Raw genomic sequence first — 13,252 nt, 5'->3', positions numbered from 1 at the left:
CAGACCTCTGATCAGTAAACACTCACTCATATTATTAAAATCGTATCTGTCTGCAGTTTTACAAAGACGTGATATTAACTGTAACTGGTAAGACATACTGGATATGAGAACTCAATCATCACTGTTAAATACTCACTCACATATTAAAAGATGATAAACTACTGCAGGGAATTTCAGAACAGTTGGCTCATTTTCGAAAAGAGAGAAGCCCAGTTGGGCTGATAAAACTAACTTGAGTGAAGTGCAAATTAAAGTAAACTAATTAGTCTGCTGTAGATCGGTCTATCAGTCCCATTGTCCTCAGTCAGTGATGTGCTATTGATTAAGTGAGTCGAGTCAATTTAATCAATGAGTTTGCAGCAGGCAGACAGGATCCACAGGTGACAAAACAGACTGGTGAAAATCAGTGCTAAAATTGAATATTAAAGCACTTAAAAAAAGGAAAACCCATGATCGAAATAGAAGTTGAAATTGCTGTAGTATTACCAGTGGCGTGGCATTACTAATAATATCTGATTATTATTAAAAAAAAAAAAAAAAAAAAAAAGCTATGTAAATCTGTTAAATTCTACTTGTTATAATTTTGCACAATAATCTGGACTAAATCTTTTAATGAAACCGTCATTAGGCTGTGTTTGTTTTGTTTTTGCTCTCTGAGAACATCAGAGTTGGAGCAGCGAAGGGACGTTAGAAAGCCTGTGGAATGGTGAGCTCCTATTGGCTGCTGCGCTCCTGTATAAAGAGCCGCAGTGGCAAATTCAATCAGATCAACTGCGGGCATCCTCCGAGAGAAAGGAACCAGGACGCACTATCACACTGGGAACATTTCTGTACTCTTCTGCTGCTTGTTTTTATATATTTACTTCTTTAAAACAATCCACACTGGACCATCATTAACATCATGAAGGAAAGGAGAAATACGCAGCCGCTGGTGGTGAGATGTAAACTGGTTCTTGTGGGAGACGTTCAATGCGGAAAAACGGCGATGCTGCAAGTCCTGGCGAAGGATTGCTATCCAGAGGTATGCTCTAATGTGACTCATGGTTGTGAAAAACGAACTCGTGAATGCACAGAGACCGGATCTTTATTTTGTTCACAGTCGAAGTGATAAGTTCTCATAAAATGATTGAAAATGGCAGAAAGAAAACGGTGCGTCTATTGCAGATAGTGAGGTTGCATGCGCATTTCACTAAAAATTCACGGTTCTAGTTTATTTTGTATTCACTAACCGTAATACGTAGTGTTAATTACATTAGCGTTTCATCATATTGCAATTTAAAATGTAGATTAATCTCTATGCGTTTATGATTGTTCCATAGTATTGGACCGTGCTGTATATTTCCTGCAGCTGCAGTGATTTAATTGATTGATGCAATAATCTATCAAAATTATAGGAAAAACATTGATTTAGTTTATCGTTTGACTGAACCCTCAGTGTGTGTTTTCGTGTTGCATTAATTAGCTAAATAACTTTAACCATTACCTGAAGCTGGCTGATTGACACCTCCTTACTAATGGCACCATGTTGCTAATTGCTCCTCAGACCTATGTGCCCACGGTATTTGAAAACTACACAGCCTGCCTGGAGCTGGAAGAGCAGCGAGTGGAACTCAGTCTGTGGGACACTTCAGGTAACTGATCACCTTTTTCCCTATGTGTGTCTGGCCTATATAGTACAGTATGTCCTGCCATCCTACCTGCAGCACTGAGGTGCTGGAATATCAGGCAATGCCCTGTTGTATTTAGCAAGTGTGCGTCTGAGCTGTAAGGAGAGCTGGCCTGTGATTTTCTTCCTAGAGATTCCTCTTTGTCCTGGCACAAGGAAATTGTCATGAGACTTTATTTGGAATAGAGGGGATATGTGAAAGTGTTGTAAGATGATGTTAACAGTTGTTGGCAGGCCTCTTTGTTTCCATCCATTGTTGTGCACTTGTTGAACTGCAGAGCCTCAAGCCATTTTTCAAATCTCCTACTTGCTCCTGATTGAATTTACTCTCATATTATCTGATGTCTGTTTGCACATGGCTGGATAAAGGACTGAGAGATCCACAAGTAGATTGCATTTTTTTGTGCCAAGTGTCCTTCACTGGAAACTAGGCAGAAAAACAGTGATTATTCCGCTTCACTAGTTGTTAATGCTGACTTTGTGCGTCATATGTTCATTTACACTAAGCGTGAAAAAGAGGGTCAATGTGTCATTGTGGATCTCCCGGGAGATCTGTTGTTCAGTGTGTTGACCTGAATACTGCGAACACGGGTCTGCGGCACCTGTTTGAGTCTCTTCATGCTCGCTGCACAATGGTTTCTCTTTGCAAACCACATTCCTCCCATCCATGCTCTCGTTGGATGTATCTGCGGCCTCTCTATAGGTCACCGTGGCTGAGCAAGGTGCGTGTGTGTTTTTTGTACATATACGTGTACAACAAATCCTTTATGTAACAGACCCACTTGTATAAGACGAGGCAGTATTTATGGTGTTCTCGTATATATTTTCCTCATATTATCACGAAGCGACGACAGGGGGGAAAAAAAGTGAGTGTAATTTCCCCTCCAGACCAAATCCTGTTTTTTAATCCCAGACTGTGGACCTTTGGTCTGGCCAGCAGGAGTGGGCCTGGTGCCGAGGGATGATGGGCACACAGAGACATCCTGTTGAGCAGGAAGGTTTTCTGGAGCAGACAGATAGGAGGGAGCTCAGAACTCTGATGACCTGCATTCTACTCCATATGCTTCCCCGGGTCACCCACTCATACATCATGATGCGAGGGATTAAGACTGTGAATAGGACCACGGGGCCACCCCTTCTGACTGACCCAATGAGTTAGAGATGCTTTCTTTCTTTCTTTGACTCTTTTTTGCTTTCTTTCTTTCTTTCTTTCTTTCTTTCTTTCTTTCTTTCTTTCTTTCTTTCTTTCTTTCTTTCTTTCTTTCTTTCTTTCTTTCTCTCTTTCTTTCTCTCTCTCTCTTTCCAGCTTCTCTGCCCTCAATTACACTGTCTTCCTGCCCATCTCCATCATTTTTAAACATCCTCTTCTCTCTGTTGACCTCTTCGTCGCTTCCTTCAGGCAAAATCCCAAATTGTTGTTACCCTCTGGCTAATTTGCATACGTCACCCGCTGACACAGGAAACAATGAACACAACCAATAACAAACACATACAGGAGTACAACGGACACAGGAGACACGGAGTACAACATATACTATACAGTACACAGAGCAGACAATGAACTCCCAAATTTGGCCACAAAAAGATACAATTAAGAAGTTATTCACAGTGATGAGTGTATTTTTTTTTATTTACAACAGGTTTAATTTAAAAATTACTCACTCTTGTGTTCCACTGAGAGGAACCTGTGTGTTCCCCCTCCCCTCATCTTTTATAGATGACTCTTTTATCAGAAGTACAGTATCTGCTGTCAAGCTCCTGGTGATGAATGACACTCACAGGGGGCTATTTGTTTGTGGCAGCGTCCAGTTTCCTCCCCTCACTGTAATTTGCTCTAATTGCGTGGAGTTGTGCTGCAGCGGCCCCACCACACAAAGAGGGTCTCCTCATTATCCCAGCTCCCCTTCATTGATTGGTCTGACCTCATCACCGGCTCCACATGGCAGGCAGCTCCTTCTCCCAGCTCTGCCATGGATTTAGAGACGAAAATCAATCCACCGGTTTTAATCAGCCAGATCTGATCGGACATTAAGGGGGGGAAGAGAGAAAGAGGGGATGGCGAAAACCATCCGGTGGCTGTAACTCATGAATAGTGAATAATGAATCTCGTTATGGTGTTGGTGACTAATTTATTTCAGGTTCAATGAACTTGCTGATAAGGCCTTTGAGTTTCAAGGGATACTTAATATATATATATATATATATATATATATATATAATATGTTATTGTATGATATATAAATGAGATTGATTTGGAAGAAACCCAATATCCATTTAAGCTGATGAAACAATCTGTATAATTGTAAAATAGAGGTATTGTTAATAGACAATAATCATGTCAATAGTCAGCAGTCGTTTCTAATGGCCACTCAGCTTGTTATCATTTTTGGTTTGTTTAAGGGCTACAGCTAATGATTATTTTTATTATCAATCAATTATTCTTAAGATTAATCAATGAAGTGTTGATATTTAATAAAAATAGGAAATCCTCTTTTTCGGGAACTGGAACTTGCAGTGTCTGGTATTTTTCTATTATAAAGATGATAAACTGTCAAAATCAATATGTTATTGGAAAGTTTTCTGTATTTTCTGATCACAATTATTTTAGCAGTAGAAGTTTATACTTAAAATAAGTCAGTCAATTTATATAGGTTGTTTAAGTAAAGTAGCATTACAAATACATTTTTATCTAGCATGTATTAAATTTCACATTTGAACCCTTTTAACTTCAACATGTTGATTTTGCCTCAAACTGACTTTGTGACGGAGTGAAAAGATCTCTTTGAGAGTTCTCGTTTCATTCAAATGCAAATCAAGGCTTTTATTTAAACAATCTGTTGTTGGCTCAACTTCAAAATCCAGAATGTCATCAGCTTTGACAGTGTCTAAGTAAAGCTTGTTAACAGTTCCAATGTGCTGATGCTCAGGAACAAAGAGCTGTCCTCCTCTCTCTCCCTGCAGGGGGCCTCAGCAGCGATTCTGACTGGCTGATGTGAAAATAGTGAACAACTGTCTGATGCAATGTAGTGTGCTTTTTGGTTGGGCGGTGAAGTCCGTAGCAATCAGCTACAGCAGCAGCAGCACCACAGCTCTTAGTAGGCTGAGTGTGGGTGGAGGGGCAGGCCTGCTCTCATCCCCAAATCTGTGAGTCATCCCATCACTGGATCATTAATCTGTCTGACCCCTGCATTCTCACTGTGAGAGGAGGAGTGCTAATGATGAAAACGGGCTATGTCACTCACTTGATTTAGCACACATGCACAAAAGTACACTCACACGCTCACTCATGCACACACAGAAGAGTGGATCCTCCCCTCCCCCACCTGTATGCTCCAACACAAGGCCTACCGTCTCAGCCTGGGAAGCCTACTTCCACTCTGGCCCAGTTTCCACCACGACACTCGGCTCTGGGCACCGCACCATCAAGACGGATGAAGTTGAGCTCAGCCACAAGAATTTGGTTATACTCTTTTCTTTTCCTGCCATTCCCCCAGTTAGTCAGCCTCACTCCCCCATGTTTCATGCCTCAGAAACTCTCCATCTGTTGTACAGGCATTCTGTTCAAGAAAAAGAAGGATAGAAAACATTTGGGCCGTGCTTAGGGCGCTGAACGGGCTTCAATCTGTCCATGCAAACCATTCTCTGGTTTGTTCCTATGAAAAAAAGAAGAGAAGAGAATGAAAGAGACAGATACTGGTACCCTGTGATATCAGACTGCAGGGGTTGAAGGATTAATGGCATAGGAGGGCTCTTTGTGATGTGCCTCAGTGGGGTACACTCTTGCTTTCCCTCCTCTCGTGCTCGTGTCTTTTTTCTTGTCACAATAGAAACAGCTATTTCTTCCAAGATTAGAAACTGGGTCCTGGAGAGCTTGGAAAGAGCTGCTGAGGCTGCTACTGTACCCAAGTAGCACACTGAGGCAACATAACTACTAATATTTACACATTGATGTAATTATTTATTCTTTCTTCTAAAAAAAAATGTGATAAGTATGTTTACTGGTTCATTCTTTTGTCCGAAACGAGAGATATAATTGATTTTATGTGAGGGGTTGACTCCTGGATGTCCCCTCCATCTCCCTCCCGTGTTGGCAGGGTAACTAATTTGTCAGCTTTAATTGTAAAGGCTCTTGGATCGCCGGTTCAGCTTTCCATTGATCGCTGCATTTAGATCAGTGGCCGTTTAATGCAGAATCACACCCTGTTTCCAGGCTCTTTGGTAACCCTTTGCAAAAGGTCGAGAAGATTTGTAGAGCACCCTGCCTCTGACTCTCCTCTGAGACACCTCAGAAACACAACACACACTTTCATCATCCCAGTGGTGCTAATTTTTCTGACTCTAATTTGTGTCAATTTTCACACTCTGCTAACACAAAGTTGTGTGGCTTTTCTGCTGCAGCCCCAGGTGTAAACGATGTTGAGGCAATAATGTAATTTGCATTCTTATAATGGTAACATCTGTCGTCTTTGTGGAGCTACAGTCGTCGTAAATCGTTTGCTGTAATCAAAATGTTTCAGTTCATTTCTATTTAAGAGTAGAACAAATTCATTTCAGTTGTTAAATGCCTAGAAACAGAGTTATACCAACAAGCTTGTCCTTTTGTTCTTATGCAGCCGTGTTTACTTTCTTCAGGACATTCAGTCCTGAGGAATTTCATCACAGCTTGTCATTATTCCACTCACAGCACCCGGCAGCTGGCAAATTCAGAATTACCCTTTGATACTGTGGAAAATCATTAACTATTCATGAAACTGATCTATATGCACACATCCATGTTGTGTGTGCTTTTTTACATTTTCTTCTCATGCATGTGTTTTTTTCACGCTATAAATCAATTAGGATGGTTGTGTAATGTCTAATGAGTGGTTACACAGACTGCTTTTGTTATCTGTTGCTATAAGAGGAACACCGAATCCCTTTTGGGATTCACAGAGACTAAAGTAAACATTGAGCGGGTCCACTTCTGTTTCATCTGATAACAGATTCGGTTTACCTCTGGCTGCAGCCAAATTTAAATACTATGTGTTTTCAGGTGTGGTGTTTGTTGTTGTGAATGTATGTCTTTTTGTGTTGATGGATGCATGTCTGTAGTCCCCAACTCTGCTGCAGAGCGGAGGAATGTCCCCAACAGTAGGTGGGTGGGCAGTTTGTGGTGTAAAATGATTGATTGGCAGTTAAGGCGAGCCTTTATAGAGAGGTGGGAGGAATGCCTGATGTAGATGGTGGATTCCAAGGCTGTTGCTGTGGTAACAGAGGGACTGGAGGTATTGCTCGCCGAGCAGAGGAGTTTTGGGGGGGTGGGTGGCTTACTTAAGGATTCTGAGCATGAGTGGGAGCGTCTGCCTGCCCCGAGCCCTGCCGTTCCACTTGCGTAATCTACTGCAAGAGAAGATCAATGAGGATTTAGTGCTCGATTGTCATCTTCTCCCCCTCTGAAATGCCAGCAAAGGATATAGGGGCAGGGAAAAAAGCAGTTTCAGGAACAGCAAAGTGAAGCTCAGCAGGAGAAAGTGATGCCGATTGCACATAATCCCTGCAGCTGTGTTCTCCCGCTCTGCCTCTGCTGTCTCAGTCACACTTTTTTGCCGTGACCGAATAATACTTGTTACAGCAATTGACACCTGAAACAATTTTACATGAATTGATTATTGCCTCAGCACATGAACTTCTACACATTTCACAATGCAAACTAAGCCTAAAGCCTTGTGCCTTTGATGTGAAAATGTCCTTTGTAAAGTGGCACAGGGAACATATGTGCACGTCCTCACAGTTTGAAAAATGCTAAAAGACTGTGTACCATCAAACATTCAACAAAAAACTTTTGGAGGAGCTTTTAAACGATAGTAACCTCAGCAAAGAATGGCAATACTGAAAGTTTACTTTGTAAAAGACAAAAATGTTTTTGAGCATCTAAGTATTTATAAGAAAAGGTGGGATGGCACATTTAAAATCAGAGATGCCTGTGCATATTTTCAAATTTAGTCTTGTTTTTTATCTACATTAACGACGCTCTCCTCTCTACCTTTCTAGGTTCTCCGTACTATGACAATGTGAGGCCACTGTGCTACAGCGACTCGGATGCAGTTTTGCTGTGTTTTGACATCAGCCGCCCGGACACTGTGGACAGCAGTCTGAAGAAGGTAATGGCTTCAGGACTTCACTGTCATAATAATTTTCTGTTCTTGCCTGTTAAGATTTCATGTCATGCAAGTGTACCTTAGCGTTGAACATTGTATTGTATATTTACAGGTTATTGTTTACTGTACACTTTGGATAAATAGACCCACTAAAGTGATTTGTGTCCACAGTGGAAAACTGAAATCCTGGACTTCTGTCCGAGCACACGTATCCTGCTCATCGGCTGTAAGACCGACCTCCGCACAGATGTCTGCACACTGATGGAGCTGTCCAATCAGAAGCAGACTCCCATCACCTACGAGCAGGTGAGACAAAAAAAAACAGACATAGTTTGTCAGGAATATAGTCCGTGTTGAATCAAGACTATTAACAAAAAACATGCAAATATACTTAAATGGTACAGTTACAGTTTTTATTTTTAGAAGTTATCCCGTCACTTACTTTTATAGAAGGGCTGTCAAGTATGTAAAAATAATCAAATTAGCTTTACTTTGAACTTCATACCCCACATGTTAGAGGTTATTTTCAGTTGCATTCTGAAGTGTTTCCAAAACAATTTGAGGATTTTAACTTATTGATTGCTTGAAATATTTATTCGCAACAATATAATTAGTAACCTCTTGGAGTCAATGGGGTTTCATTTTACAGCATTTTTAGGACTTCACAAGTTTTCGTAGATTCCAGACGATATGATAATTTATTTTTTAAGTGAAGTTTAGCGAAAGATATTCTGAACATAATGACATGATGATATTCCCTCAATTGATTGCAGGGCTCTGCTATGGCCAAGCAGTTGGGTGCAGAGGCGTACCTGGAGTGTTCGGCATTCACCTCCGAGAAAAGCATCCACAGTGTTTTCCGCACCGCAGCGATGGCCTGCATCAACAAGCTGCAACCTCTCCCGAAGCCCAGCCCCACCCGCCGCCTCTCCAAAAGACTTCTCCACCTGCCCAGCAAGTCAGATTTGCTCTCCTCCACCTTCAAGAAGGAGAAGGCCAAGAGCTGCTCGGTAATGTGAGTGGAGACCTCTTGGGTTACAGTCTTCACATGCGACCCCCATCCCCTGCCTCTTTGGTCTCGGGGAAGGGGGGGTGGGCACGATGGTTTTATCAGGGTTACCTGCTGAATCCTTCCCTCACCCTCCCACAAATCAAACACCCCTCAGAAGAGGTGGACACCTCGCTGTCCACTTGCTCCTGAACCTTTTAGCGCACCTCCATCATTTTCCACTGTTTATCTTGCTTTCAAACAATCAATACCAGTCAAGGTTTGATCATCGAGCTATCATTTTTCGCCTGTAAACAGTATGCAACTACAAATGGTGTTACATCTCTCTGATTTTACTATCTATAGGCACATGTTGATTTTGTCCAAAATGGAAATGTGCAACGTGTGACGTTTAATCTTGTGATGTAAATGCCTCTCGGAGAATTCAATGGATATTTTTCTCAGTACAAAAATAAATCTAGCATGAAATCGTCAGGAATTACCAAAATCCTATACATCCCTCCTAGTCAGGTGTGTGAGGTGTAAAATAACGTGTCCCTGGTTTCCCCATTTAGTGAAAGTACAGAGATGTACAGGGAGCAATGGGACAAACCACGGTGAGAGCTATTAAATGGAGAACTGTTCTTATTGTCTCAGTGGTGATGAGAGCAGGGATAAGAGCTGTGAGCGCCGGCTGCTGTGCAGAAAGCAGTCTAGACTATATCAACATGCATGGATTGTTGATGCATGGTTGTGTAGCTCTGGACATCACTGCTCCGCAGACCTTCACTGGACTAAGTTGAGGAGGCTGAGGAGGCTCTGTGTATGCAAAATGACTGCAGAAAAAATTACTGCAGAAATGAGGACACTAAATATAAGCAGAAGTTTAGCTGGGCTTCCAGTGTCTCTGCTGTCACTGCTGGAGTTGTAATTCTGGTGATGCGACAGACACATTGTAATAGACGGAAAACGATGCCTTTGTTGTGACCAGCAGCGTAAAACACAAACGGCTCAGTGTCGAGCTGTTGGGTGTTATTTATGAAGCTGTGGCTGGTTAATGATGCCAGTCAGAGTGTTAGTAGGCGTATTTAAAAGCATAAGATTACTCCTACCTGAGTCGGACTGACTGGTAATATTCAAATATTCTTCGGGAAAGATTTGTAGCATTGTTTTGTTGACAGTTTTTCAACAATTCTCAAATCGTATGCAGTTTCGAAAAATGCCTTTCATATCATGTTCCCAGAAGTCATTGAGATTTTTGAATACTGTAATTGCTGTAATATGCCTGTGGATTCTCACATTTGCATCAATCCAATGTAGCACTCCAAGCCTGACTCAATTCTTCCACGAAGACTCTTAATTTTTGTTTTGCACACACTTGTTAATCTACTGACCTCCAATAAGCCGCACTTACTGTAGGTTACAATGACTACGGAGCAAAAAATTGGATGCTTTTCTGAGCTTAAATCTTTGGCTTCATGGTTATGTGTGTGTGCAGCATTGATCTCTGTGCTTTTAACCATAAAGCAATAACGATTTAAGTGCTTGTGATGCCAGATAACCTGTGTGGCAATAAAGACGCAGCTTTGTGATTACTCTCATGCTAAAAGTGCTCCATGGACCGACATGTTATGGATTGAAACCATCTCTGCTGTACAAAACGGCTGCTGATCTGTGTTTGCCGCTCCTTCTCCGTGTAAGTAGCCGCTGGTATATAGAATAACCAATGACAATGTTGTGCTATAAAATAGGTCAGACTAAGTGAATAAGAGGGAACAATGCTCCTTGAGCTGGAGATGTCAATGTCAATTTTACATAAACATGATAATAAAAAAAAAAAAGCACAAGACTTGCTTGAATTGTTGAGTTGACAATAATGTGCTTTTAAAATTGGAAATATGCTTCAAAAGTCCAACAACTATTAATTAAGGGTTAGTGTGAGGGGGAAAAAAAAGAAAATAACGTGGGGAAAAAGAGAACAAGTAAACAAAATGCACAGGCTGGCCCTGTCCAAAGAAAGCTATTTTTCCATTCTTCTTTTTGTGTACGTGTATTTTTGTGTATTTAAAAGCATGATGTGAGTCCCCGTGTTGTTTGGAATTATTTTCCTGAAATGGCTGTCGTGTCTCTTTACGGAGCTGTAGACTGCCCCCGGTAGTTGGAGGAACCTAAAGTGGTGATTTGCACAAAGGCTTCCAGTTCATGGTCACACACCAAATTCCTTAGCATTGCCTAGCAACAATTCAGCGCAGAAAACACAGAGAGCAGCTCCTGCGTTGGTTGTGTGGACAGATAGGGTTAGCTCACGAGCAGACATCCTCACATCCGTTATTACAGCTTATGCATTTATTGCCGAGCTTATTAAAAAAACATTTCTTGATATTTTTCTTGGGTTAGGGAGCTGATGTTCGTCCCTCTGAAAATGGGTTACATGAGCGGCTCGATGACCATGTCAGTTAATATGCAGCCTTTGTGTTGTAGTCAGTGTGTGGTAAAATGGTGCAGTCAAACTCCAAAGCATGTCCTATTAAAGTTGTATGATTGTACATACCGTCTCTTGTTTTATAGTCATTGTAAGGCATCTTGAGGGATGTCACATGGGAATATTGTTGCTGATGTGAATATTTATTTGGTAGCTGCCTTTTTTGATCGATATGTACACTTGTTTAAAATCTATTTTGGAAATTTGATTTTTATTTTTTTTTTTCTTTTTGTTTTTTGTTAATTGCTGTGTTAATAAAGCTTGCCCTATCCGGCACCCTATAAATGTTGTTCCTGTCAGTGTTTTGAACGCATGCTTATGAAAGTGTTTCACTGATAGTGAACAGATGTCTTGGGAAGTGTATCTCTTCAATCATCTCTGCAGGAAGTGAGGTGCTTAGCTTTTTCACTCTATCAGTGCTAATAATGGCTTTATTAGGCCGCGTGTCACTGGATGCATGCAGAGCATGTCTCATTAAAGATAGAGCAAATTTAAATCAGGGTGGAGGGGGGATTACTGTCATTTTCCATTACTTAAACCCTGATCTCAGATCAAAGTCACTGTTCAGGGAGTTATAATCACAGACTGAGAAAATAAATAACTTGTCAAATGTCAAATTGAGAAGTGCTTAACTGGATAATAAACACAATGGGGATTGGATAAAAACAAAGGCTTTGATATCCACAACTGTCAAAATTAAGATGCCTACTTTGAGTAATGGATTAAAAGAAAACAAGTATGTTTGTGTAAAATAATAATCATATATTACAGACAGACAGACAGGATACAGAGAGAGAGACATCCTTACTTCTGAAGATGCACAGGACTGCTGCTCTCATCTGTCTTCAAACACACCACATCTGGCCGCTGCCAGCTGCAGAGGTGGCTTAAACTGGCCTGATGCCACAGAATGTGGCAGTAGTGCTAGCAGGCCAGCCAGCACATGTGCCCTCACATTTCCTGTCAATGCAACAGACTCTAACTAGTGCTAATGAGCTCTAATGAGACTGTGCAGTGAGTGTGGCGTTTGCAAGGGCGCAACAAGGAAAAGTAATGTCTCTCTGGCCTTTTGGAAGTGAATTGGTCACAATGGAAGTGTCCATGTTTACAGTGCACCCTAAATTTGAACATGTCTACATTTTTTATATACCCTAAGTCATTTTATACCTATACTTAAGGGCATATTAATCAAATATACAAACATGTCATCACTTTTTCAATTGATATGAAGCAAAATTGTCATTCAGTTGAAGTCAGGCCACCGAATACGTTCACTCTCTTTTTGCTCTGTCTTGCTCTCCACCAGCTCCTGGGTGAAATACCCAACTCTTGAGATATCATAAATGCAATATCGCAAGGACACCTCGAGGGAATTTCTTCAAATGTGGTCCAAACATTCACTTAAACTGAAGGATGCAATTATTATTTGCAATTATTATAATTATTTGTTTTTCAAGGTCAAAGGTTAAAGGTCAATGTTAACTCATGGAGAGAACACCAAATTATCAGGTGAGGTAAACCTTTTCCTTGGGATACAGGACATAATTGTGTTGGTGTTGAATATCTGAGATGAACTCATCAAAATGTTTCGAAACACTGGGCAACTGGTGTGTGGGCGTTGGACCCGAGTTGTACCGAGGTCAACAAACCTCTTGCTGCTTTTTGCTAAAAACAAAGTGAATTATGGGCCGTTAGAGGGATGAATGCTGGCACACCTGGGGCAGAGGCTGACATTGTACACATGCAGACACACACACACACACTGGGTGTGAGGACATGTAAATGGGCCACATACGCTGCTAGTCGTAGTAAATTAGGCCAACATCTGGACAGGCACAGAGAGTTCAATTGCCCACTCAGCTGTAGCTTGTACCTCGAGGGCTTGGTTAAGGAGAAGTGGCATCATGGCACAGTCCAGTGAGCTTCAGGATCAACACTGCCACTTTGTTGATACTTTGCCATCCACAGCCACCTTAGAA

General features: G+C 41.3%; 1 protein-coding gene across 1 annotated transcript; it reads left to right on the top strand.

The window, feature by feature from the left end:
• The first annotated feature begins 763 nt into the window (after nt 1-763).
• On the top strand, nt 764-11,562 carry rnd1b (Rho family GTPase 1b). Its single transcript, XM_069140887.1, has 5 exons — nt 764-1,021; nt 1,544-1,631; nt 7,697-7,806; nt 7,975-8,109; nt 8,577-11,562. The coding sequence occupies exons 1-5, from the start codon at nt 902-904 to the stop codon at nt 8,820-8,822; spliced, it is 699 nt and encodes a 232-aa protein (XP_068996988.1). The 5' UTR covers nt 764-901; the 3' UTR covers nt 8,823-11,562.
• The last annotated feature ends 1,690 nt before the right edge of the window (nt 11,563-13,252 follow it).

The sequence above is a fragment of the Embiotoca jacksoni genome, unplaced genomic scaffold (assembly GCF_022577435.1).
Source record: "Embiotoca jacksoni isolate LCO1_2020_lvr unplaced genomic scaffold, fEmbJac1.0.p SCAF_9, whole genome shotgun sequence".
Classification (NCBI taxonomy): domain Eukaryota; kingdom Metazoa; phylum Chordata; class Actinopteri; family Embiotocidae; genus Embiotoca; species Embiotoca jacksoni.
Note: the sequence above shows the minus strand (reverse complement) of the source record. Positions and strands in the feature narration are given on the sequence as shown.

Excerpts from the sequence above, each read along its gene's own strand:
- rnd1b (XM_069140887.1), top strand. The coding sequence starts at position 902 with ATGAAGGAAAGGAGAAATACGCAGCCGCTGGTGGTGAGATGTAAACTG. Across the intron at positions 1,632-7,696 it reads CAGTCTGTGGGACACTTCAG|GTTCTCCGTACTATGACAAT; the intron begins GTAACTGATCAC and ends CTACCTTTCTAG. Across the intron at positions 7,807-7,974 it reads TGGACAGCAGTCTGAAGAAG|TGGAAAACTGAAATCCTGGA; the intron begins GTAATGGCTTCA and ends TTGTGTCCACAG.